Source organism: Lissotriton helveticus, chromosome 5_1 (genome assembly GCF_964261635.1).
Source record: "Lissotriton helveticus chromosome 5_1, aLisHel1.1, whole genome shotgun sequence".
Taxonomy (NCBI): Eukaryota; Metazoa; Chordata; class Amphibia; order Caudata; family Salamandridae; genus Lissotriton; species Lissotriton helveticus.
In genome coordinates, this window is record NC_136065.1 from 1296482169 (window position 1) to 1296507811 (window position 25643).

The 25643-nt window shown below is 49.1% G+C and overlaps 1 protein-coding gene across 2 annotated transcripts in view; it reads left to right on the forward strand.

The window, feature by feature from the left end:
- DENND2D (DENN domain containing 2D) overlaps positions 1–25643 on the forward strand; it is a 796377-nt gene that overhangs the window by 552325 nt on the left and 218409 nt on the right. For both annotated transcript variants that reach the window (XM_078644124.1, XM_078644126.1), the window contains exon 8: positions 3519–3696. In XM_078644124.1, the coding sequence (XP_078500250.1) occupies positions 3519–3696 (178 nt within the window). The remainder of the gene's footprint in view (positions 1–3518; positions 3697–25643) is intronic.

Genomic DNA, 25643 nt, shown 5'->3' on the forward strand with positions numbered 1-25643 from the left:
CCATAAGGATTAGTGTTGAATTAGTATAGTGAAATATGAAAGTAATTTGAGTGGTGGAACTGTTAGTCAGTTATTTAGATTGAGAAGGGTTGGGGAGGGGTAGAAAAGAGGAAAAGGTTTGCATTTTATAGCTCTTGTAACCCTGATGGGGTGTTGAAGCGCTTTATTGGCGAGTAGCTTGCTACTCTGGAACCCATAAAGGATTAGTGGTGAATTAGTGTCGTGGAATATGAAATTTAAGAAGGGAACATGTTAGTCTGTTATTTTGATTGAAAAGGATAGTGGAGGGATAGAAGAGTGAAGGATTTAGATATTGGTTCTTTTTTTTTTGGATGAGTAAAAAGGGGTTGTGGAGGGGATGAGTCAAAGGGAAGAGTTTAGAAATGTTTGTTTTGGGGGATCGCTATAGTAAAAGAGGTGTCAGATGATGCAAAGAGGGGTAGAGTAGGGGAGAGTCTTGAAAGGGTCATTCTGGGGATCGTGATAGTGGTATGGGGTTTGGGATAAATGGAAGAGTGGATGTAGAGGCTATATTGATAGATGTAGAGGGTGAGAAATAGTGTAGTGCATTGGAAAGAGTAGTAGAAGGAAGTTTGAGATGAGTCAGAAAGATGAGCTAGAAGATATATTGATAGAAGTATAGGCTTAGAAATAGGGTAGTGCATTGAAAATGCTAAATTAGAAGAAAGTGATAAATATATAGATCCATAAGTACATTGAAAGCATATAGATGCATAAAGGAGGTAAGTATATGTAGAGTAAAGATATTGATAGATGTACAGGATGAGAAATGGGGTAGTCCATTGGATATGCTTTTTCAGGAGAAAAGTAAACAACAGATCCAAGTACACGGAAGGTACATAGATGCACAATGAAAGCAAGTACATGTAGACCAAAGATACACCAGATAAACTCCAGTTTTAAAGTGTTATTGTACTTTTATTTTTATTTTACTTGTAATTTTTTTAACATAATTATTCTACATGTTTATACAAAGCAATACACAAAGATAGGTAAATGCTTCTATACAGAGGGATTTGCTGTAAATTTCTGTTTGCGTATGTTGCTGATGTGGGGAAGAGAACATTCTTGACTAGTTTTCTGAAGATAAGGTGGTTGTCCATGGATCTTATGTTGGGGGTTAAGAGTTCCATAGTTTGGCTGCTGGAACAGAGAAGGATGTGCCACCCATGTTTTTATTTTCTTGTATCTTGGGATTTTGAGGCAAGGTGCCCCTTAAGAGCAGAGGTTCCTTTGTTGAATGTGTTTGGTGATTTTATTACTGATGAAGAGCGGTCCCATTCCATGCATTGCTTTGTGGGCGATACAAAGCAGCTTGAGCGTGGAACTTCTGGCAACCGGTAACCAATGCAGGGCTTTCAAGGCAGGTGAGATGTGGTCTCGCGGTTTGATATGCAAGAGTAGTCTGGCAGCCTAGTTCTGAATCCGTTGTAGTCTTTTCATGGTCATTAAAAGTGATCCGTGGTAGAGGCTACTGGTGTAATCGAGTTTGGACAGGACAAGGGAGATGGTAGCTTGGACCTTGTGTGGAAATCCCAAATGAGGGAAAATTCGTTGAAGCGTTTTTATAGTGACATGCAAGTTTAAGTATTTTTTTAATGTTTATAGTTTGTGTATCACGCTACTTGTTCTGGAATTTCTCGTGGATTGCACCCACCATCAATAAAATTAGTGTACTTAAACTTGTCATTTAAAAGTTCTTTCTCAACGAGATTAGAATGCACCCGCAGCCGTTTGCAGCTTGATCTTCGTTGAGTGAGGATGCACTCCTGTGCACGCCGCGCCTGACAATAAAGTATTCTCAACCAAAAAGGATTTAATTTGTATTGCCTATTTTGGTACTTTACAGTTGCCACCTCTGTGAATGGTACTTGCTGTCTCTGCTCCCCTGAAGGTGTGTGTCAGCGCCATAATGGCTGAGTGCACAACAGTTGGTGGGGCGAGGGCCATGTTTTTTGTGTTCCCCGAGGATTGTGTGTGGCACAACCCAAAGGCAGCGCAGGCTAACTGAGACATCCAAACTTCAAAGATACGGCTTTCTCGATGAACTGACAACCAAAGATTTTAGCACACTAGGGGATTCAAAGTAGGGGAAAGCAAAGTCCCTGTGGCCAGAAGGGTAAGGACATTAAATGGGGGCCTGTGACAACCTGGTCGCCCTCACTAGATTATCAAGACCTCTGTGCATCCTACCAGGGAGAGCCTGAGAAGAATTGGGGTATGTGGCACAAACTATTTTTTGTTATGAGGTTGCCCCCACGGGAATGCCGACTCTACTTCACTCTGCAATCCCAACAGGGTGAGCATAATTACAGTTTGCGCTTTTGTAGTTGATATCTCTGAAACAACAGCGGGCAGTACGTCTTGTGTGTAATTTAAGTAAAGTACTTACTCTTCCTAAAGACTTAGCACTGACTATACATTCCGAAATTAACATGTATATGCTTATTTGTTGAGTTCTGAATCTGTAACCCCTCCCATCTCCTGGAGTAAGGAGGCTTCGACCGCTCAACTATGCTGCGGGGGGGGGGGGGCTAGAGGGATGGTGCTCACTGTTGGGTCCATTATTAAGGTTTCCCCTAGGACCACTGGTGACCTGATCCTATTTACAAATTCTCAGAACAGTTACCTCTGTCAGGCCTGAGCCCCCCTTAAAAATTCCCAAATGCCCGGTCCCAGTGCAAAATTGTTATGTATTGGTGTAATTCCGTGATCCTAACTCTTTGTTGTTTCACCTCTATTGTATCACCGCATTGGTTACAGGCTTGACTTAATAGGCAACTTCGTAATATTACGTCTTTCAAAAGGGCTTTGAAGTGTAAAAGAATGTACTAAATCAGCACACGCACCACATTTGGTAGAATTTTTTTGTCACGTTCTAAGGGCGGCTAATATTGCTGCAGGCCTCTCTGGCTGTGTTGAGGCCTGTTTGGCCGAAATAGAAGGGTTCCTTGAGTTCCTGCCCGAGGGAACACATCTTAAGGGCTAGAGTTATTTGAAAAATACTGTACTGACAGCAAGCCAGTCATTGAGGTCAACTCAGCCGCTGATTCAGGTTGCAACAGGAATAGCACTTTAGTGCCAACATGTCTCGTCTTTCCTGCTGCGAGCTTCAAGTGCTGCCTTAAGTTTGAGTGCTCAAGTGACAGAAACTCCTTTCCAGGAACTGTAACTGAAACTACAAAAATGAAAAAAAATGCTGGGGGCTACATAGAAAAATCGCCCGTTGTCATTCGTGTGGTGTATGCACTTTGCATTTAAAAACAACGCCCTTTGCAACTGAAAAGGTTTTCAAGGAACACTAAAAACATGTTCTCTTAGATTAGGTATAATTATTATAAAGTTATTTTTGTGTTTACCCGCATTTCAGCTTTTATCAATATTGCTTTTAAAAAATCGATGTATTGCCTCATACGCTTAATAAGTAAGTGTGTGTTTAAGAACTCTTTACTTCCCCCTGAACACCCGTGAGATTTTCTTCTTTTCTCTTTTTGCAGCGTGCTATCCCATTGCACTCACGCGGTTGCAGCTCTCCTGTACCCTTTTAAATGGGAGCATACATTCATACCAGTTCTCCCAAAGAATTTAATAGATACTGTCTGTTGTCCAACACCATTTATGATTGGTGTTCAAACCCAGTGGAAAGACCTGGTTTCGGACCTGCCTATGGAAGAGGTATGAATATTATTTGTTTTTTAATTAAGTGCATTCATGTATTTTTCTTAAGAAATGTTGCCCCAGAACTGTGTTGAATTGCTTCATCTTTTCACGACCTCGTGCTTTGTAATATACAGCTCATCCCATTCTAGCTATGTAGGCGGTATCCTGTGATATCTGTAATGGTTCGTGTAATAAAACATAGTTAGAAGGCTTTCTTATATATTCAATCTTCTGTTACAATATTGAACATGAAAATTTCGTACACTATATGGTAAAGGTGAGGAACGTTGGAGACTATCCATTCATAGCACGTGCTGCTCCAATTTTTCAAGATGAAATTCTTACATTCTTTATTACAACAATACCTTATTCTTGCCTCTGCACCATTACCTTACTCCAGCACGGTTACTCTTGCATCCTGTAGTCATTTTTCAGCGTCAATGCACCTGCCATGTTGTTTACGACCTTATTCTCAAATCTATGAATACAAATCCTTGTGGTGTTTAAAAAATATAACAAAAAAAACCCAAATCCTTGTGGTGACTGGTACCAAACACTCATTATCAAATATATGTAACCATGCTCTTCTTCCTCTTGAATGCACGCTTTTGCTACTTTCACTTTTTTACCAATTGGTGTTGTAACTGTGGCCTGTAAGCACCTTTTATCGCTTTATGTACCTCACTTTGTTTAACTGTTTTCTCCTATATTTTCTCCTTTTTACGGCTTGAACAGCCTACTTACCGTTGCACAAAGTTTAAATCATGTGCTAGGCGTCGAAATCAATTTGCATTGCCTCTGCATGCCTTGATTGGGCATGTCTGCGAGCAACCATCCGGACAAGAACTCTGAACAACTGCCTGAGGCGTATGCAGCCAAAGGGAGACACCTTACAATAGAGGCCTTTCAAATAATGTTTTACAAGAAGAGTAAAGAGGTAAATATGAGGTCTTAGTTACCAGGGAGAGCAGCAAGCACCTCTTTAATCAGTAAAGAAGAGAGATACCCGAGCCAAGAGCATTCCAATATGGTTACCCTCACTATGCAAAGACAACAAATGTTTGTATCCCATGGGAAGGTGAAAGCCCTGAGTCATTCAACTACTTGTTCTGGAGAAAAAAAAATGTTACCGGACAGAGAAGGAACATTTAATGCCCAGGATGGCAGGGTCCCTTTGGGTTAAACCTTCACCTGCTTCTGAAACTCCTTTTGAACTGTCAGCTTTAATTACACCTGCCATTGTGTTACAAGGCTTACAAAAGCTGGTGCACATGGACAGGACCCGTCTCCTCTTCTGAACATATGGGTCAGATGTTTTGCAACAAGAGATTGATCACTCCTCGATACCTGGGTGTGCTTCAGATTGCCAAGATGCACCATACTTCAGTGCACTGGTCAGTCTAGCTGTCCTCCTGTTGGCGCCCTTCAGATTTTTCAAGTCTGTCCTAGACTTCTCTTGAATCTTCATCCCTAGCCTAAATTCTTAGGTTCATTTGATGGAGGAGGTAGATGAGACGGAAAATAGCTCTAGGCTGGTAAACCAATACCCTCACAAGATAATGCAAAAAAGGATATACTTTTCCAAGGTCTTCGTATTTTTATGGGACAGAGGTTTCACAACCATCTCTGTGTTTTGGGTTAAGACTTCTGGAGTAATTAAATGTTCCATGGGTATAGCTTAAATCCTGAAAAAAAAGAATTGAGAAAAAGATTACCATTTTAAATCTTGCTTGATATTGATGTACGGTTCTCTGTTTTGCACAGAAGCGTTATAGAACATCAAGATGTGTGATGAGTCTGGCAATGTACTTCATAGCCTGGGGTGCTTCTGCAGACGGATAGGACTAGTTTAGTGTCCCAAGGGCTTAGACACATGCGAGTAAATGAAGCCAAAGGGTTCTGAAAGCTTCAGAGAGCAGCACTTGCCATGTTCCATTGGGGACTTGTAGGCGGGCCTCTAGTTTCACAGCCTTGCCCATGTTTTGGATGTTGATTCTGTCAGTGGTTCTGCCTGAAGTAAGCTTTGCTGTCAGCTATGCAGGGCTATGATGTGGATCGAGTAATTACAAGTGGCTGAAATTAATTCAAGCATTGCACACAATACTTTTTTATTTTATTTCTTCAGTTCTTTTTTTTAAAAAACACTTTTTATTGAGGAAAAGTAAAAGGCACATTACAACACAATGTGGTACACCATACAGTGCATAGCCTGGCGGCACATGTCCTCACTCATATCTATCACCAAACTAGGTTATGACCCTCCAATACCGCCTGTGGGACACTCCAGCCACGTATGCATATGATTCGTCTCATAAAGGCCGCGTCATTGGTGCAAGATATTATCGACTTCTTTACAACATACAAACTGATCTCAACTTCAACCCCCCACTCCACCCCCACAACCCCAGCACCACTATAATATGCCATATCTTGCATTAAGGTAGTTCATCGCTCCCTGACATCAGCTACATCATGTTTAGGTATCCCCCAAGTTCGTTTTACTGCCATCGTGCCTCTCCCATCAGATACGGTCACTTTAAACATATACATCCATTGCATAGGGCACCTGAACGATAGCACACTATGAATGCAGGGCTCTGTTATCCAGACACCACTGCCACAGCCTTTAACGAGGACCGGAGGGTGCATCACCTATGGGGATACATTCAGAGGCTCCAGGGATCGGGAGCACTAGAGCGGTGCAAAGAAAAAAATGAAACAAAGGAAACTTACAAAGATTATAGGAACAACATCCCCCCCTACCTCCCACTAACTTGCGCAACATTCCATCGGGTTCACATCACTGCACAGTATAGGGTCATAAGACATGCGTCCTGGGGAAGCGCATATACAAAGCCACTGAGCTACAGTTCCCCCTGGATTCGGCCTACCCCCAATCTTCCCCTCCCAGGCACCCCCACCCCCACCTAGTAAGTCCCCCTGGTCACTCCCCTGAGAGATCCACAGGCTCTGCTGGGGCATCCAACCACAATCCCCTATAATCGTCCCACTTCTTCCAGATTTTATAATGTTTGCGCGGACATCCACTTTGCCAAGGTGAGCCCAAGGAGTAACAGGTGCCCCCCCCCCCCCCCCTCTCCCTCCCCTCCCCTCCATGACAAGAGCAAGCTGTGGCGTCCGCGCGAGCTCCCATCCCAGGACCTCCGCCAGGCAGGAGAACCCCCCCAAACCGATCCAACCCAGGGCAAGACCACACAGTATGCAGGAACGTGCCCTCCCCCCGACCACACCGAAGGCAGTTCGGGGAGGCCACCAGTCCCGCCCTCCACAGCCGGGCCCTCGTGAAGTAGACCTGATGCAGGTACTTGAACTGTATTAGCCGGAGGCGCATAGCTATTGCCGCCCCTCGCGGAGCAGCCAAGGCCTCCCTCCAGTCTTCCTCCTCCATGGCGCCTACATCCGCCTCTCATGTCCTTCTCAGATCATCTAGGGCCGGTGCACTATGAGTGACCAACGATTGGTATATCTTAGCTATTTTCTTGGTCTCCAGGTCTCCCATGAAAACCTTCGCCTCCAAGGGGCTAAACTCCAGAAATATGACCACTCCCTCCAGGTAAGGGGACAGCGCGTACCGGAGCTGTAGGTAACGAAAGAATTGTGTCTTTGGCATGCTGAACTCCCTCTGGAGCTCTGCAAAGGACCAGAGAGTCCCCTGCCTGAGCACGTCGCCCAATGTCGAGACCCCAATGGCATCCCAGCCACCAAAGCCCCGGAGGGCAGCCAGCTCCGGTAGGCGCCCATTGTGCCACAACGAGGTTTCCCCGGTGAGAGTACCCCACCACCCCATGCGCTTCAATGATTGTTTCCATATGCGAAATAACAGTCTAGTGCCCAGCGGTAGCTCCTTTAACAAGGGTGTTGAGTACAGAATGGTATGGAGGGAGTGCGGGTCCATTAGGCCACGTTCCAGCGCGTACGCCGGGTCCCCCCCTGTCCCCCTACCACCAGTCGTTTAATATCAGAAGGTGGGAGGCCTGATAATAGGACAAGATATCGGCGGTAGCCAGCCCTCTGCAGTAGGTGAAGAGGAAGCACTTACAGATTGCCACACGGACCGCTCCCCCCCCGCCCAGAGGAACTGCCCCAATGCAGAATTAACCTGCTGGAACCATTTGGGCGCAATCGGATAAGGATGGTTCTGGAGCTGATACATCAATTGGGGGAGTGCAACCATTTTAAAAATAGCTGAGTGGCCGTAGATGGTAAGAGGCATACGCGACCAGAGTTTCATGTCGCCTCGAGCCAGCTCCCACACTGGCGCAAGGTTTTTCTCCCACGCCACCGCTGGCGCGTCCGTAAGAAACACCCCCAGAAATCGGAGCCCGCCATCAGCCCGCTGCAGAGCATAGGCCCAGGGGCCCACCGACCCGGGATCTCCCAGTACCCACAGAGTGGACTTCCAGGGATTCATGTATAATTCAGAGGATTCCCCAAAGATGCGCATGATCTCAAGGATCCTCGGACCCGACTTGTTCAAGTCTGTCAAGAAGAAAAGGACATCATCGGCGTACAGCGCGATCCTGTCCGAAATCCCGGGTGTCCACTCCAGGCCCTTCAGCTGCGCATCTATACGTACCCAGGCCGCAAGTGGCTCCATCGCTAGAGCGAAAAGGTAGGGCGACAGAGGGCAGCCCTGACGGGTTCCGCGCCGCACGGAGAAGCTCGGCGATGTGGCCCCGGCCACCCGGACTGACGCTGTCAAGTCGGTATACAACAGGTGTACATAGGACAGAAACCGGGGGCCCAAGTTCAGTCTGCGCAAGAGGGCGAAAAGGTAAACCCAACTAAGGGAATCAAAAGCCCGATCCATGTCAGCAAGCAAGAGGGCCGCAGGAACCCCCAGCCGCCTCGCCAGCGCCACATGAGCCCTCCGAATATTATATCGGGTCGCCCGCTGGGGCATAAATCCGGCCTGGTCCGGATGCACTAAGGACTTTATGTGCGGTAGGAGGCGATTCGCCAGGGCCTTAGCCAGGACCTTGGTCTCGACGTTCAGTAAGGAGATTGGGCGGTATGAGGCGTGCTGTTCTGGTGGTCTGCCCGGCTTTTGAAAGACAACTACCTCCGCATGTCTCCAGTCAGGGGGAAGCCTACCCGCCTCCCTAGATTAGTCGACCACGGCTCGATAATGTGGAGCCAGCTGGAGAAAATACCGCTTGAAGAATTCGCTTGGGAACCCGTTTGGGCCTTGGGCCTTCCCGGAGTTCAGCTCCCCCAACGCCCCACCCAACTCCTCGTCTGATATGGGAGATCTAGTAACTGCCGCGTCTCACCCGAGACCGCCTATGAACGTATCCACCCACTCCTCCGCTAGGCACTCCTGGGGGGCATAGAGGGCCGCATAATACACAGCGAAGCTATTGGCGATAGCCTGGGGGCCAACTAGCACCGCCCCGCTAACATCATGGACTCCGGAAAGGACCTGTGGACTAAAAGTACCCTGGCAGTGCCTATGCAACATTTTGCTGGACTTGTCTCCCCACTGGCAGATCCGACTTCGCGTCGCCAGCCACGCTTGCCTTGCCTCGTCCAGCAGGAGGGAGGCGTAGGACTGCTGCGCCTGCATCAGGCATCTCAACCCTCGGCCCCCAGCCGTCTCCCCACATTGGCGTTCCAGACGCACTATCTCCGCTTCTGCCTTGACTAGTTCCTCCCGACGCTGCCGCCGAGCCTCCGTGCACCAGGCTATATCTACCCAACGAAAGGTAGGCTTCATCGCCTCCCAAACCATTGTCACTCCCAAACCGAGCCTACATTCGCGACCAGGAAGTCCGCAATCGCCTTCCTCATCTGATTGTCGTAATTGTCATTGAGTAGATGCCAGACCGATAAGCGCCAACGAAACGGCGATCGCCTCCCATCCAACTGCAGCACCATATATATTGGCGAATGGTCAGAGAGCCCTCGTGGATGAATACCCGCAGACACCACCCTCGGGCCACCCCTCTAGGGACAAAGAGGTAGTCCAATCTGGAAAAGGACGCATGCACTGAGGAGACATAGGTGTACCCGCTCTCATTGCTATGGTGAAGGCGCCACGTATCCACCCAATCTAGGCTGGAGACCAGGGAATGCAACCTCGTGGGCTGGGGGCTGCCCTGATACCCATTACAAGAAAGCCATAGTAGGACAAGAAAGCCATAGTAGACAGAAAAAAAGAGATTAAAGATGAAGCCTGGATCCAGCTCCTAGATCCAGCAATATTGAAAAACAGTGGAAAATTCTGGAAGGTAGTCAACCAACCTCTTTTTACAGGGGAGGAGAATTCCCCCCTTGAAACAAACATAACTGATGAAGGCTGGATTAAACACTTTAGTGACATATATTCCAGATGTATCAACGGAGATCCTGGGGCTCGGGAGGATGATTTTAAAACTAGTGGGACCCATCTGCACTTTGAGACATCAGAAGTTTTACATGCAATAGATTGTACAATCAAGAAAAAGGCCCCAGGACCCGATGGGGTACCTGCGGATGCCTTTAAATGCTTCCCTAATTTCTGGTCTAGAATACTTTGCAGGGTTTTTAATGCATTAAGCCATGATAATATACCTAAATCATGGAAAACATCTATAATTATCCCTGTGTTCAAAAAAGGGAATAGGCAGGACCCTGCATGTTATAGACCGATCTCGTTGATTGACTCTTCAGTTAAGATCCTAGGAAGAGTCATTTTAGTGAAATTAAATGAATGGGTTACCGAAAATAGCATCCTTACAAATGTGCAATATGGGTTTAGACCTAAAAGAAGCCCCCAGGATCAATGCCTTAATCTCCACTTGTTGATTGAAAAATATACCAGGGCCAAGGAGGGGTCCATGTACCTTGGGTTCATGGACCTCTCATCCGCCTTTGACCTGGTCAATCGATCAAAGCTCTGGGTAAAATTGCTGGAAATGGGTCTGGATAGGACCATAGTTAACCTCTTGGCTGATTTGCATTCGGGTTTAACTGCCTTAATTAGAGTCACCACGAGAGGTAGGTGCACTGACGCCTTTGCGTCTGAAAGAGGTGTTAGACAGGGGTGCATTTTGGCACCCCTGTTGTTCACTCTATATGTAAACGCTCTGGAGCCGGCTCTTAGGGATGTGACCCCTGATATTCCGCGTGCAGGGGAGCAGGGAATTCCTGTTCTCCTCTACGCGGATGACGCGGTCCTCCTTGCGCGCACTGGGGTGGGCCTCCAGCGCCTCTTGGATGCCTTTGAAATTTTCATGAACTCACTAGATTTGAAAATTAATACTAAGAAATCTCAAATGATGCTCATGGGAAGGGTAGCAAGAATAAATTGTCATAAGACCTTTCATTGTGGGCAGGAGAAGCTTGCCCGAGTAACTACCTTCCCTTACCTGGGAATCACATTCGACGAGAAGGGTAATTGGGGTCCCCAGGTTAAGAACAGAGCGACTGCCCTAGCAAGAACTTCTGCAGCCATTCAGGGGTTCTCTAAAAAACTCGGGGCTAGGCCAATCTTAGCTATATTGAAAATCTATAAGGCCAAATGCATCTCGGTGGCAACCTATGGAAGTTCTATTTGGGGATACAGGGGGCTGGATCCCATACAAATGATGGAAAACAAATTTTTTAGATCCCTCCTTGGTGTTCCACAATCAACTTCGTCCTACTCTGTTCATATGGAATTAGGGGAAGGCTACATCATTGATTTGATAAAAACAGCACCTCTCGTAGCATGGTTGAGGTTGTGGCTTAATAATGAAATCCCCTTAAACCATATTATTTTGAAAGATTGTTTGTGTTTGGACAAAGCTAATAACATTAAATGGTTGACTTACATCAAGGAAAGTTTTTCCAGGCTGGGGAGGCCAGAGCTTTATTCTGAGATAAACTCTATAACATTTGAAGATATCGCACTCACAAAATGTGCGATGAAAGAGCTCTTATCCCTTGAGAGAGAGAAGAGTGCGAGTTAAACAAAGCTAGTGCCAGGGCTAGTTTAATGTTATTTATACCCAACGGCCCAGAAAACTATTTGAATGTGGTGACTCACCCTTATCACAGGTTTATTTTAACTCGTTTCCGCTTGAACGTGATTCATTTTAATCTTGGTTTTTATCCTGTTTGGAGCACTCCAGAAAAGGCGTCACCATGTTCTTGTGACCACTTCTCCGAACAAAACACTGTGCACTTTGTAATGTTTTGTAGTCACTACACTGATGCCAGGAGAAAGTTTATAGTGCCAATTCTTAAGAAGGAGGGCTTTATTCAAGTTAAACCTGCCCTCATTTTTTTTACAGCTCTTACAGACACCCAGGATTATGTTTTATGTGGCTAGTTTCCTGGTGAGTGCCATTAGGAGCAGGAACTCTAGATTAAAAAATGTGGCTACTCCTTCATCCAATACAGTCTATGTACCATAATAAGGCACTTTGTTACCACGTCATGGTTTACAATTAGGGCACTCCTGGTCCTTGTTATGTTCGCCCTGCTGGAGTTTTCCTTTTAAGTGGCTGTATTCAGTTTTTAGCACTTTCGCACTTTATAATCCATTGATATGAATTTTAATATGTTGTGCTGATCTTATTTTTATTGTATTTTAACTGTTTTTATGCATGAATCTTTTGTATATGTGTTTTGTGTAATCTGTATTTTGCCATTTTGTATATGATATTAAGTTATCGCAATAAAGTATTTTGACTGACTGACTGATACCCATCTATCCGGCGCCTGTCTCGGGAAAGGTCCATAACATCGTTTCAGTCCCCCCCCCATGGCCGAGATCCCCTCAGGGATATCAGCCCACACTGCCAACAATTTTTCAACCATGTGCCGCTGCAGGGAGGGGGAGCGTAAACACTGCCAAAGACCACCGGGGCCTGTACAATGGTACCCCGAACAAATATATAGTGCACCTGGCCATCTGCCCACTGCTTCACATGAACATAAGGGACCCTGCGGTGTATTAAAATAGCAACCCCCCTGGACCCCTGAGTAAAACCAGCAAGGAAAATGTATTGATAGCCATACCGCTGCAAACACAAAACCTTTGAGCCCAGCAAGTGGGTCTCCTGCAGTAGCAGGACATCAGCACCGATCCTCTTGGCCTGTCGCAGCACCTCCCCCCGTTTAATCTTAACGAGGAACCCCCGAACATTCCAGCTGACAACACATAGTGTACCCAGGGGGCCAGAAGCCATCAATCATCCACTAGCCATTCAGATACACACTCCCACACCCCCATCCGCCGACCCATCAAAGAGGAAACCCTCCAACCAGAACCCAGTGTGAATGTGCACCTCAACCCCTGAACAAAACCACCCCAACCCCCAACAACCCCCCCCCCCACCCCATACCTCAAAGAGCTCTGAGGTATCTGTCGCGGCGAGACAGGGACCAGGTCCCCAATAGGAGGACCTGCCCCACAATGGATCCCTAACTTACCACCTATATCAGTCCCACTTGCTGCCTACAGGTGTAGAGTCAGTAGGGTAGGAGCCCATCTCGGAGCTCCCTTGGACATTGTAAAGCAACTATCACCTCGTGTCCACTCAGGAGGCCTCATCGGTCTGATGAACGTCCACTAGGGCTGAGGCGCCAGTGTCTTGCTGCTGAGGTCCCTCATCTTCCACCAACGCTGGACTGCAGGATAACGACCGCCGCCTGGAACGAGATCGTCCGGTGTCATGCCTGCGCAGCCTCTGCAAGCCCTTCCGCAACCCTTCACTCAAGGAGGAGTCCGAGTGCATGCCCGGTGGAGTGTGAGGGCGCACCCGCACAGTTTCGTCCGTCCACCTCAAGACGTCTTCCGGAGTATCAAAGAACATGGTGCGGGACTGGTACACCACACGAAGGCGCGCCGGGAAGAGTAGGGCATACTGCAGTTTAAGCTCCCGTAGCCGGGCCTTGGCCGCCTGGAAGGACTGGCGCTGCTGCAGCACCAGGCGCGTGTAGTCGGGAAATACCATGATGCGGTGGTTGTCATATAGCAAGGAGTCCTTGGCCCTGGCCTGCTTCAGGATTGTGTCTCTGTCAAGATAGTTCAGGAGCTTCGCGTGTCCAGGGATGGCGAAAAATATAATATTTAAATTTAAAAGAAGATACGACGCTCTGAAATAACTACAATTACCATGATCCTGTGGGGTGATCCCGGTGATGAGTGAGCGGTGTGCGAGCCCAACTTTTGATATTCAGGAGCTTCGCAATGACCGGGCGGGGTCGGGCTCCCACTGGTGGTTTCTGAGTGAGCGCCCTGTGCGCCCGCTCGATCACGAAGCAGCAGGACATAGCGTCCGGGGGAGCCAACCCTCCAGCCACTGTGTGAGGAATCTTTCTATATTGCCAGACTCACAACCCTCTGGAAAGCCCACAAAACGTTGGTTGTTGCGCCTGGCCCTCCCTTTGGCATCTTCAACCCGTAGCGCCAGGCCCTTCTGGGTACTCTCCAACTTCGCCACTTTCTGTTTGAGTATGGTGACATCGTCCTCCACCCCCGACACTCGCGCCTCCGCTATGCGGGACACCACGCTGCGCAGGTCCTGCCGCAGCAACATCACGTCGAACCCAACCGCACCAATCTTAGCGTCCAGCATGTCCCGCGATTGGGTAATCGCTGCCAGTAGAGCTGCATTGTCCGGTGGGGGGCCCTGCGTCGAGCCCGCCGATCCGCTCGCCATACCGGGCCCAGTAAATTTATCGATAGGTCCATGCGTGGTCGGGCCACCGCCGCCTTTGCCCCTCGTCATGTCGAGCGCTCCGCCCGGGCCCACAGGGGTCCGTCTAGTAAGTTCCTGGCCCAACTGCCACCAACCAGATCCACCGCCACGTGCGGTACTCTCGCACACCAAGGGCCGGGACCAGCCACCACGCCAGAGTTAAGGAGAGCGCCACCCGGACTACCAGCAACCAGCAGGCGTCATTGAATGAGCGGGAAGAACAGGGGGACCGCCACCTCCGCTATCGCGTCCACCTGGCCGCCGTACCTGCCCCCGGCAAGGGTCCAATGCCTCCACTGGCCTAGCCCGCAGCCGGTCCCCAGTGTCCCACCAGGCAGCACCCCAAGGAACAGGAGCGGATGATCCCGGCGGCGCACGCCGGAGTGGCCTGACCCAGCCACCGAGCACCGGCCTGTCCTGCTCCTGTCCTGGTCACTGGCCGCCGTGTGCTCCCCACCGCGTGGCCTCCACTCCTGGAATGAGGCCCACGGTTGTCTGCCGCCAATTACACCCTCTCAGGGCCGGGTCCGATCTTGCCTCACCGGCGCCTCTCTGCAGCCCCACGCGGGGGGCAACCCACAGGTAGGCGGGGGTCGAGTTACCTCCAGCGGGGTGCCCGAAGATAGTCCTTGGCTGCCTCCGACCGGCCGCTGCCACCTCCCTCTGGCCGCCACCAGCTGCCCCCAGCCGGGTCTCGGATCACGGCACATCCTAGCTTCACACGCGGCGACCAGGCCTCCAGCCCCGGGGCCGCCGCGCCGCCTCACAGCTGTGCTGGGACCGATCAGTGTCCCTGGGGTCCGCAGGCAATACGCTCCATCTAGGACACAATTATCGTCTGAGGGAGCCAGGATAATGACAGCATCTTTGTTGGGCTGGACGGAGCTCCTCAGCACACATCAGCCATGTCGGCTCAGCAAGCCACGCCCCCCTATTTCTTCAGTTCTATGCCCTAGACATGGGTCCATACTTACTGTGACATGGCAATCAAGCTACGCCCTAGTCAAGATCCGGTCAGGAATTGCTTGTGTTCCTGTTCAAAGGGTACCTGGTCTTAATTGTTCCAATTGCTGCATGGGTTCTTGGTAGTTTCATACGTGGACGTCAAGCAGGTAGTCGTCTCAGTTACCAATAACGTGGAGGAAACTGCCGCTCACTTCAATAATTGCATGCGCCACGTTAACTCGTGGATGCAATCCAACTGTCTTAAACTTAATGGCAGTAAGACCGAAGTATTGTTGCTTGGCACTAAACCCATTGCTTGGTCTCCGAATTGGTGGCCTTCAGAGCTGGGTGAGTGTCCTACACCTGTCCCAAAGGCCTAAAACCTCGGGATTACTTTTGACTGCAGACTGACGTTTGACAGCCAAATCAACTGCCTTTCTTCCAGCGTCTGGTTTATTCTTAAAATGATTAAGAAGATTTGTGCCTTTATTCCTCCTGAGGCTCTAAACACAGTGGTAACTGCTCTTGCCATCTCCAGATTGGAATATGGCAACGCACTTCATTTGGGGATCCAAAGTCAATTCTTGAAAAAGATACGACTGCAGAATGCAGCAGCCAGATTGATTTTGGATATACCTTAATATGAGTCAGTTTCTAAGCAGCTGGATGTTTTGCACTGGCTACCAGTCAAGAAAAGAATAGTATTCAAAGCCTTGTGAATCACCTTCAAAGCACTCCAGGGGAAAGCCCCCTCGTACTTGAGAGTGCATTTAAAATACTACGCTCCATCTAGGACCCTCAGATCTACCCAACAAAAACTGTTGCAAATTCTGAGGTTCAAACAAGTACGATGGGGAGGCAGGAGTTTCCTGCTAAGATCTGCCAAACCCTGGAATCTTCTACCATTAGTAATCAAAAACAGTGTAGATCTGAAAACATTCAGCAAAGCAGTAAAAACATGGCTATTTCAATCCGACCTCTAATGCTCACTCACATGCTAACCTCACACTAGTCCAGTCCCTAGCCCCAAGACGCCTCCGGGCAATCGCTGCGCTCTATGAATCTAAAAACCAAATCAATCAAATCAAATCAATTCCTGTTGGAGCGGAACCAAGGCTGATGTGCATGTAGCTGGTTCTCTTCCAGGGGATACTCATCAAAGTCATAAGCACATGAATATTCCCGCCTATGTGCGGGACCCTTCCGGGGTCCCACACATCACATATATGTGAAAACCATATATGTAGCTCTGTATATATATATATATATATATATATATATATATATATATATATATATATATATGTCCATATATATATATAAAAACACCCAATGCAGCCTCCCATAGTCATGCTGAGAAATGTTGCAAGCAATTCCCTGGTACATAAATACATTCCAATAAAGCAGGGAGAAACAAAGCATTTGAAAAAAACTGCTTTATTATACAGCAGAAATCCTAATCCTGCAAGGAAGAATGAAAAAACATTGTCAGCACATAGGCTGCATTGTAGAAACATTAGAGCAGAAAGCTGAAAAGCTAACCCACAGAAACACTCAGAATAAACTATCACAGAGCTTTTAAGGCAGCCATGACCCCTAGCTTCCCACCATGCCTCAGAGGTGACAGTTAGGTCAGTTGTTCTTTCCGGCTCCTTCTGTCAGGACCCTGGTTACTTCAGATCTGGCTTTTTTCTGATTTCTGTCAGAAAATACTTCAAATTTTTTGTCAAAACCTTTTTACTGAGACGTCTTTTTGGTGTTGGAGTATTTCTCTACTGTTTTTTACAGAGTTGAGCATTGTTTTTCAGTCAAATATGCCCTCTCTTTTTTACCTTGCCCTTCCTGTGGCAAGAAGAAGGCTAAAACAGACTCCCATCCTGTCTGTATTGTATGCCTTCCTCCTGAACATAATCCTAAGACCTGCCAGCATTGCCAGCTGCTGTCCAAGAGAACTCTGAAGGACAGGGAGAGGATTCACCTCTATGAGCTGGCTAAGAAGAGAAGATCTCCTTCTAGGGGCAGGTCTCCGATGAAGAAGAGGAAGGAGAGAGCCACCACTCCATCTAGAAGTAAGGTTCCAGTATGCTCTCCATCGGCGTCGGGCTCGCCGTCTCAAATTCCTTCATCAGCAACGAAAACGTCGACTAGAAGACCATTGACGCAGAGCTCGCCGGCGAGAGAACACCGGTCTTCCACGAAGAACACAGGTACATCGTATCCTCCGCCGTCGTCAACCTGGCGACGATCGGCATTGAGGAGTCGCTCACAGTTAGTGCGGGCTCACCCAGCGTCGAGAAACAGATCTCCGTCGTCGCCGTCGATTCGGTGTCAGACGTCAAGACAGGCTTCGCCGGGTCTCCGGCAATCGGCATCGAAGCAGACATCTCCGTTGCCCTCAACCAGGCGGTGGTCAATGTCGAGACGTACCTACTCACCTGAGGCTAGGCACTCATCGCCTCCGTCGTTGTCCAAGTGGTGTTCGACATCAAATGCTCGATCCTCTACACCGGCGAAGGATTCGACGTCGAGACCAAGAGTGAAATATACCAACCGTCATTCGACGTCGAGACGGCGGTCTCAGTCGATGACGAGAAGTGCCCTGATCTCGACTCCACTGACTTGAGGGAAAGATTGACGTCGAGAAGGATTTCTCTGTCCACCCGCTCATCGTTGAGGTCTCCTGCACGCTAAATGTCGAATCGAGTTCTATGGGCTCCAGATATTTGAAGTCACTCCATAGAACGTCGAAGCACATGGAGATATCGACATCGAGGAGACGATCGGGTTCTAGGGACTCACCAGTGATGGTGACACAGAGCGGGTCGACGTCAAGACACTCCCCATCCACGTCACATCGTTCATCAAGACGCTGATCACGCTCCAGAAGCCGCAGCGAGTCCTCTCACTCTTTTCGGAGCTCACCTCAGATGATTGCGTCATCACGCAGGGCTTCCGTTCATTCGCAGGAGCCTCTAAAATCACCGTCAAGATGTTCTCCAAGGTGACAGCGATCTCCTTCCATCCATCTCTCTCGCAGATGGCTCCAACCTCTCCATTGGCAGGCAGTGCCCGCAGGTTACACTCAGCAGCCTACGGACTATTCCAATCCGCTGCACAGATCACCCTTGCAACGTCTCATGCAGGAAGTAGACAGGTCACCCACTACTCGGACCAGAGAACACCGAGGCAGATCCCCTGAACGCAGGTCGACTCAGGGACATCGCAAGAGGCGGCATACACCATCTATATCTAGACCTCCTGTGTCAAGAAGTGTCGACCCTTCTCGAGAAACAAGCAATAGAAGCGGTCCCTCCTGCACATAGAGGAAAGGGAGTTTACTCAAGACATTTCCTTGTTAAGATAAAAAAACAGCCAAACAAGTTCAGACCAATTCTAGATCTGCGCTCTCTGAACATGTTCATCTAAAAGGAGAAGTTTCGAATGTTGGCGCTCCATCAAATATTCCCACATCTGAAGAAAGGCGATTGGATGTGTTCGGTAGACCTCCAAGATGCGTACTAACACATTCCAATCACAACACGACATTGCAAGTTCTTGCGGTTCATGGTGGGAACAAAACATTACCAGTTCAAAGTCTTACCCTTCGGCCTAAAATCAGCTCCGAGGGTATTCACAAAATGTATGGCAGAAGTAGCGGCAGCATTACATCGCCAGTGCCTGTTCGTATATCCATACCTGGACGACTGGCTGTTGAAGGGATCATCTCCTCACATGGTGCAGGAACACCTTCACATCTGCCTAGATCTCCTTCAGCGCTTAGGCCTGCATGTCAACCTGGACAAATCAGTCCTCCAACCGATCCAATCATTCCACTATCTGGGCGCCAACCTAAACTCCGACCTCGGAAAAGTGTTTACTTCGGAGGAGAGATTTTCATCAATGAGAGACAAAGGCAACATCATCCTCCAAGCTCCTCAGTAAGACAGGTGGCTTTGCTGCTGGGGTCGATCGCCTCTTGCATTTTTCTCATACCCAACGCCAGATTGAGGATGAGACCGTTGCAGCAGGATCTCGAGGACAAATGGAATCAGTCCTCAGGTCAGTGGAACGACCGGATTCTCCTCTCTCCCGCAGCAAAGAAGTCCATTCTCTGGTGGCTGCAACCACAGAACCTTCTGGTGGGAGTCCCTTTCCATCAACCTCTGCCACAACAATCCCTGATCACGGATGCATCGCTTAAGGGATGGGGAGCACATCTGGGTGATCTGCAAACTCAGAGCAGATGGACCAGCAGAGAGCAGATGTATCATATCAATATGCTGGAACTGCGGGCGGTTCACCTAGCCCTCAAGGCTTTTTCAGCAGTCAATTTCGGTCAGGATCAATCCTAGTACAAACGGACAATACAACCACCATGGATTACTTGAACAAACAAGGTGGTACACGCTCTCGCCCTTTGTATCTCGAATCCCAGGCGATCTGGCACTGGCTATCGATCACGGTAGTGCATCTGCCGGGAGAACAGAACGTGCGAGCAGATGCCTTCAGTCGTCACTTCGAAGAGCACGAAGACTGGGTGCTCAAGGACGAAGTGGTGGCAGACATCTTTCATCAATGGGGTCAGCCTTTCATCGACCTCTTTGCAGACGATTAAAACAGAAAATTCCACGCCTTCGCATCCAGGTTTTAACGGCCAGGAACGAGGGGGAAGGCTCTTTTGATAGACTGGTCAGGGACGTTTGTACACGCCTTTTCACCACTCCCTCTCATTTGGAAGGTGGTGGCCAAACTTCTCCGATCCAGAATGACGATGATCCTCATAGCACCGGACTGGCCTCGCCAATGGTGGTATCCAGACCTGTTGCAGCTCTCGGTTTGCCCGCATCGGAGACTTCCGTGTAGGCCCGGCCTTCTCACCAAAATGGGAGGGAAGGTTCTGCACCCAGCCTTCCCTCGCTCAGCTTGGCAGCATGGCTCCTGAAGTCCTGCAGTACGGACATTTGAACCTCCCTCAGGACTGAATGGACATTTTGAGGGAGTCAAGGAGAACTTCCACAAAAACCTCTTACTCTCTTAAGTGGAAAAGGTTTTACTTGGTGTGTTCTTAATGGTTGGAGTCCAGTTAGCGGGCAAGAAGAGGTAATCTTGCCATATCTACTCTACTTGGCCAAATGTGGTTTGAAATACTCATCCATAAAGATACATTTGGCAGCCATCTCAGCATATCGTAAATCACCTAACCAACCTTCTTTCTTTCAACTTCAGGTGGTCAAGGACTTCCTACAGGGGTTGAAAAAGGTTTATCCTCCTGTTCGACCTCCTTCTCCGCCTTGGGAGTTGAATCTAGTCTTATCCAAGTTGATGGGTCCTCCATTTGAACCCATTCATAAGGCCACTTTACAACACCTTATATGGAAAGTAGCCTTTCTAGTGGCAAGCATGCAGAGTGAGTGAAATACAAGCACTCTGTTCTAAGGAACCCTATATGGTTTTCCACCATATAGAATAGGGTGGTTATGCGAACTCCCCCTTCCTTCCTTCCCAAGGTTGTGTCTGAATTCCATGTTAATCATACAATTTCACTACCCTCTTTCTTTCACACTCCTACTACACCAGCAGAAAGGTATCTTCATTAGCTAGACCTCAACAGGGTTCTCAAACTTTATTTGGAGGCAATAAAATCCATTAGAAAGGCTGATCAATTGTTTGTAAACTACGTCTCTGTTAGAACAGGCTTCCCAGCTTCTAAAAGATCCATTTCAATATGGATGGTATCTTTTATAAAGTTGGCCTACCAAATAGCGAATAAGCCTCTGTTGCCTCCCCTAAAGCTCACTGTACTAGTGGCAAGGCTGCTACGGTTGCCTTCCTACACAATGTACCGATGACCGAGATTTGCAAAGCTGCAACTTGAAAATCGGTCCATACGTTTAACAGACATTACTGTCTGGATTCTGACTCCAGGACAGATGTAAATGTAAATGTGTTGTATTTGTAAAGCGCACGGCTGCCCACACGACGGGGCGTCCCAGCGCTGCACTCATACCGCTGTGGAACCCTTCCTGGCTTTTCCATGTGAAATGTCCACTCCTGGGCACCCCCAAGGTTAAGCCAGGCATCCAAGCGCTGCTGGGACCGTTGTGGAGATTAAGCAAGCTATTGCCCAGAGTCACAGAGTGGGACCCATGATTAGACAAGGCACCGAGGCGAGAATGATCAGGTCCGGGGAGATTGAGTCCAAGAGTCACCGAGGCGGGAATTGAACCCTGGTCCCGGGCCAGACCTCTGCATCAGGGTCTGCCGGTCTAACCATTGAGCCACGCTTCTCCACAGATAGATACCCAAGTGGGCCAGGCTTCCTTAAGGAATCTGTTCCAATGCTAACCTATTGGAGTCTGGATAGGCCTTATGGCTGCTATGTATCTTGATTGTACTCTGTTTACTTGCCTGCAGGATGAGGGGATGAGCTTGCTATTCTATTCATGTGCTTATGACTATTGATGAGGATCCCCTGGAAGAGAAGAATAAGTTACTTACCTGTAATCCTAGTTCTCTTCCAGGGGTATCCTCCTCAAAGTCATAAGCAACCCACCCGCCTCCCCGGGCAAGTGAACATGATACATACATCTCTTGGTAAAATGGTCTGCGGGTATCCGCAAAAAACAACCGACGTAACTGTCACCCCTGAGGCATGATGGGAAGCTAGGGGTCATGGCTGCCTTAAAGGCACAGTGCCAGTTTATTCTGAGTGTTTCTGTAGGTTAGCTTTTCAGCTTTCTACACTAATGTTTCTACAATGCAGCCTATGTCCTGACAATGTTTTGTCTTGCAGGATTATGATTTCTGCTGTATAATAAAGCATTTTTCAAATGCTTTCTTTCTCCCTGCTTTATTGGAAAGTGTTTATGTACAAGGGAATTCTTTGCAACATTGCTCAGCATGACTATGGAAGGCTGCATTGTGTGTTGTTTATATATATATATATATATATATATATATATATATATATATATATATATATATATATATATACATATTTATATGGATATATATTTATATGGATATATATATATATATATATATATAGAGAGAGAGAGCTACATATATGGTTTTCACATTTATGTGGTGTGTTGCCGGGGTCCCGCATATAGGCTGGAATATTCATGTGCTTATGGCTTTGATGAGGATACCCCTGAAAGCAGGGGTGTGACAAACGCCCCCGCGGTGCGGGGGGGCCCCACTCTCTACAGTTAATGAAGGGGGCTCCAGGCCCCTCAGCTCTTCTGAGAGCTGTGAGAGAGGCTTGCGCTAAAGCAAGCCTCTCTCCCTCTGCGTCTGAAGCAGGCGCAGCCTCCTCTGAGCCCCTCGCCCCCCTCCCTTTGTTTCTCTTCAGTCAGAGCCAGAGGCAGGCCCGGGACAAGGGTGGGGGTGGGAGCCCCAGAGACAGCGGTCTCCACTGCTCCTCTGAGGCAGCACAGAGCCCGGCCCCCACTCTCTCCTCTCCATAAGCAAAGCCCACCCCACAAGAGAAGAGACAGGGACCAGGATGGGGTGGGTGTGGGGGTGGGGGCCCCAGAGACAGCAGTCTCCACTGCTCCTCTGAGGCAGCACAAAGCCCAGCACCCACTCTCTCCTCTCCATAAGCAAAGCCCACCCCACAAGAGAAAAGAAGAGACAAGGACAAGGATGGGGGGCCCCAGCCCAGAGAGCAAGAGCAGGAGACCGCACAGAGCACTGCTCGGGATCCTGAAGGGTGGGAGTGGGGCCCCCCAGAGAGAGCATTCTCCAGGGCAAAGCTCATATGAGAAGGGATGAGGCAGCAAAATGGTGCCCTCAGGTAACCACTCTTGTTAGAACACACCATGAGCGTCCACAGGGAGTGGGGAAGGGGAGGCGAGAAGGGTGCAAGGCAGAGGGGAGAAGAGTGCAAGGTAGAGAAGGGTGCAAGGCGGAGGGGGAGAGTGGTGCAAGGCGGAGGGGGATAGTGGTGCAAGGCAGAGAGGAGAAGGGTGCAAGGCAGAGAGGAAAAGGATGCAAGGCAGAGGGGAGAAGGGTACAAGGCAGAGAAGAGTGCAAGGCAGAGAGAAGGGTGCAAGGCAGAGGGGAGAAGGGTGCAAAGGCAGAGGGGAGAAGGGTGCAAGGTAGAGAAGGGTGCAAGGCGGAGGGGTAGAAGGGTGCAAGGCGGAGGGGTAGAAGGGTGCAAGGCGGAGGGGTAGAAGGGTGCAAGGCAGAGAAGAGAAGGGTGCAAGGCAGAGGGGAGAAGGGTGCAAGGCAGAGGGGAGAAGGGCGCAAGGCAGAGGGGAGAAGGGCGCAAGGCAGAGAGGAGAAGGGCGCAAGGTAGAGAGGAGAAGGATGCAAGGCAGAGAGGAAAAGGGTGCAAGGTAGAGAATGATGCACGGCAGAGGGGAGAAGGGTGCAAGGCAGAGGGGAGAAGGGTGCAAGGCAGAGGGGAGAAGGGTGCAAGGCAGAGAAGAGAAGCGTGCAAGGCAGAGGGGAGAAGGGCGCAAGGCAGAGAGGAGAAGGGCGCAAGGTAGAGAGGATAAGGATGCAAGGCAGAGAGGAAAAGGGTGCAAGGTAGAGAAGGGTGCAAGGCAGAGGGGAGAAGGGTGCAAGGCAGAGGGGAGAAGGGTGCAAGGCAGAGGGGAGAAGGGTGCAAGGCAGAGGGGAGAAGGGTGCAAGGCAGAGAGGAGAAGGGTGCAAGGCAGAGGGGAGAAGGATGCAAGGCAGAGGGGAGAATGGTGCAAGGCAGAGGGGAGAATGGTGCAAGGCAGAGGGGAGAATGGTGCAAGGCAGAGGGGAGAATGGTGCAAGGCAGAAAAGGGTGCAAGGCGGAGGGGGAGAAGGGTGCAAGGGGGAGTGGAGAAGGGTGCAAGGGGGAGGGTAGAATGGCGCAAGGTAGAAAAGGGTGCAAGGCGGAGGTGGAGTAGGGTGCAAGGCAGAGGGGAGAAGGGTGCAAGGCAGAGGGGAGAAGGGTGCAAGGCAGAGGGGAGAATGGCGCAAGGTAGAAAAGGGTGCAAGGCGGAGGTGGAGTAGGGTGCAAGGGGATAGTGATGAAGTTAAAAATGTGTCGTCCCCCCCCCCCCCCGGAAACATTTCTGCGGACACCCATGGAACGCACACTACTTTGTGAGGGAGAGAGAGAGAGAGTAGAGAGAGAGTGGAGATAGACAGTGGAGAGAGAGAGAGAGAGAGAGAGAGAGAGAGAGTAGAGAGAGCGTGGAGAGAGTGAGCGAGACAGTGGAGAGCGAGACAGTGGAGAGAGAGACAGTGGAGAGAGAAACAATGGAGAGAGAGACAGTGGAGAGAGAGACAGTGGAGAGAGAGAGAGAGAGGAGAGAGAGAGTGGAGAGAGAGTAGAGAGAGTAGAGAGTGGAGAGAGAGTAGAGAGAGAGTGGAGGGAGACAGTGTAGAGAGAGAGTTGGGAGAGTGGAGAGCGAGAAAGGGGAGAGAGTAGAGACAGTGGAGAATAGAGAGAGAGAAGGGAGAGAGGGTGGAGCGAAAGAGTAGAGAGAAAGTGGAGAGAGAGTGCAGGGAGACAGTGGAGAGAGAGAGAGAGATAGTGAGAGAGTGGAGAGAGAGTAGAGAGAGAGAATGTGGAGAGAGAGAGACAGTATAGATAGAGTGGACAGAGTTGAATGGAGAAAGTGGAGAGAGAGTAGAGACTGACTGACTCAGAGACTGAATACTGACTGACCGAGAGACTGACTGACTGAGAAACTGACTGGCTGACAGAGAGAGAGACTGATTGAGAGAGAGACTGACTGACTGACTGACAGAGGCTGACTGACTGAGGTAGAGAGATACTGACTGACAGAGAGAGAGGCAGAGACTGAGAGAGGCAGAGACTGCATGACAGAGAGATGGACTGATTGACTGCGAGAGAGACTGACTGAGAGAGACTGACTGAGAGAGAGAGACTGACTGAGAGAGAGAGACTGACTGAGAGAGACTGACTGACTGAGAGAGACTGACTGACTGAGAGAGACTGACTGACTGAGAGAGACTGACTGACTGAGAGAGACTGACTGACTGAGAGAGACTGACTGAGAGAGACTGACTGAGAGAGAGACTTACTGAGAGAGAGACTGACTGAGAGAGAATGACTGAGAGAGACTGCCTGACTGGGAGAGAGAGAGAGAGAGAGACTGACTGTGAGAGAGAGAGAGACTGACTGGGAGAGAGAGACTGACTGACAGAGAGAGTAAGAGAGAGAGAGAGAGAGAGACTGACAGAGAGATGGACTGATTGACTGACAGAGAGACTGACTGAGAGAGACTGACTGACTGAGAGAGACTGACTGACTGAGAGACTGACTGACTGAGAGAGACTGACTGAGAGAGACTGACTGACTGAGAGAGACTGACT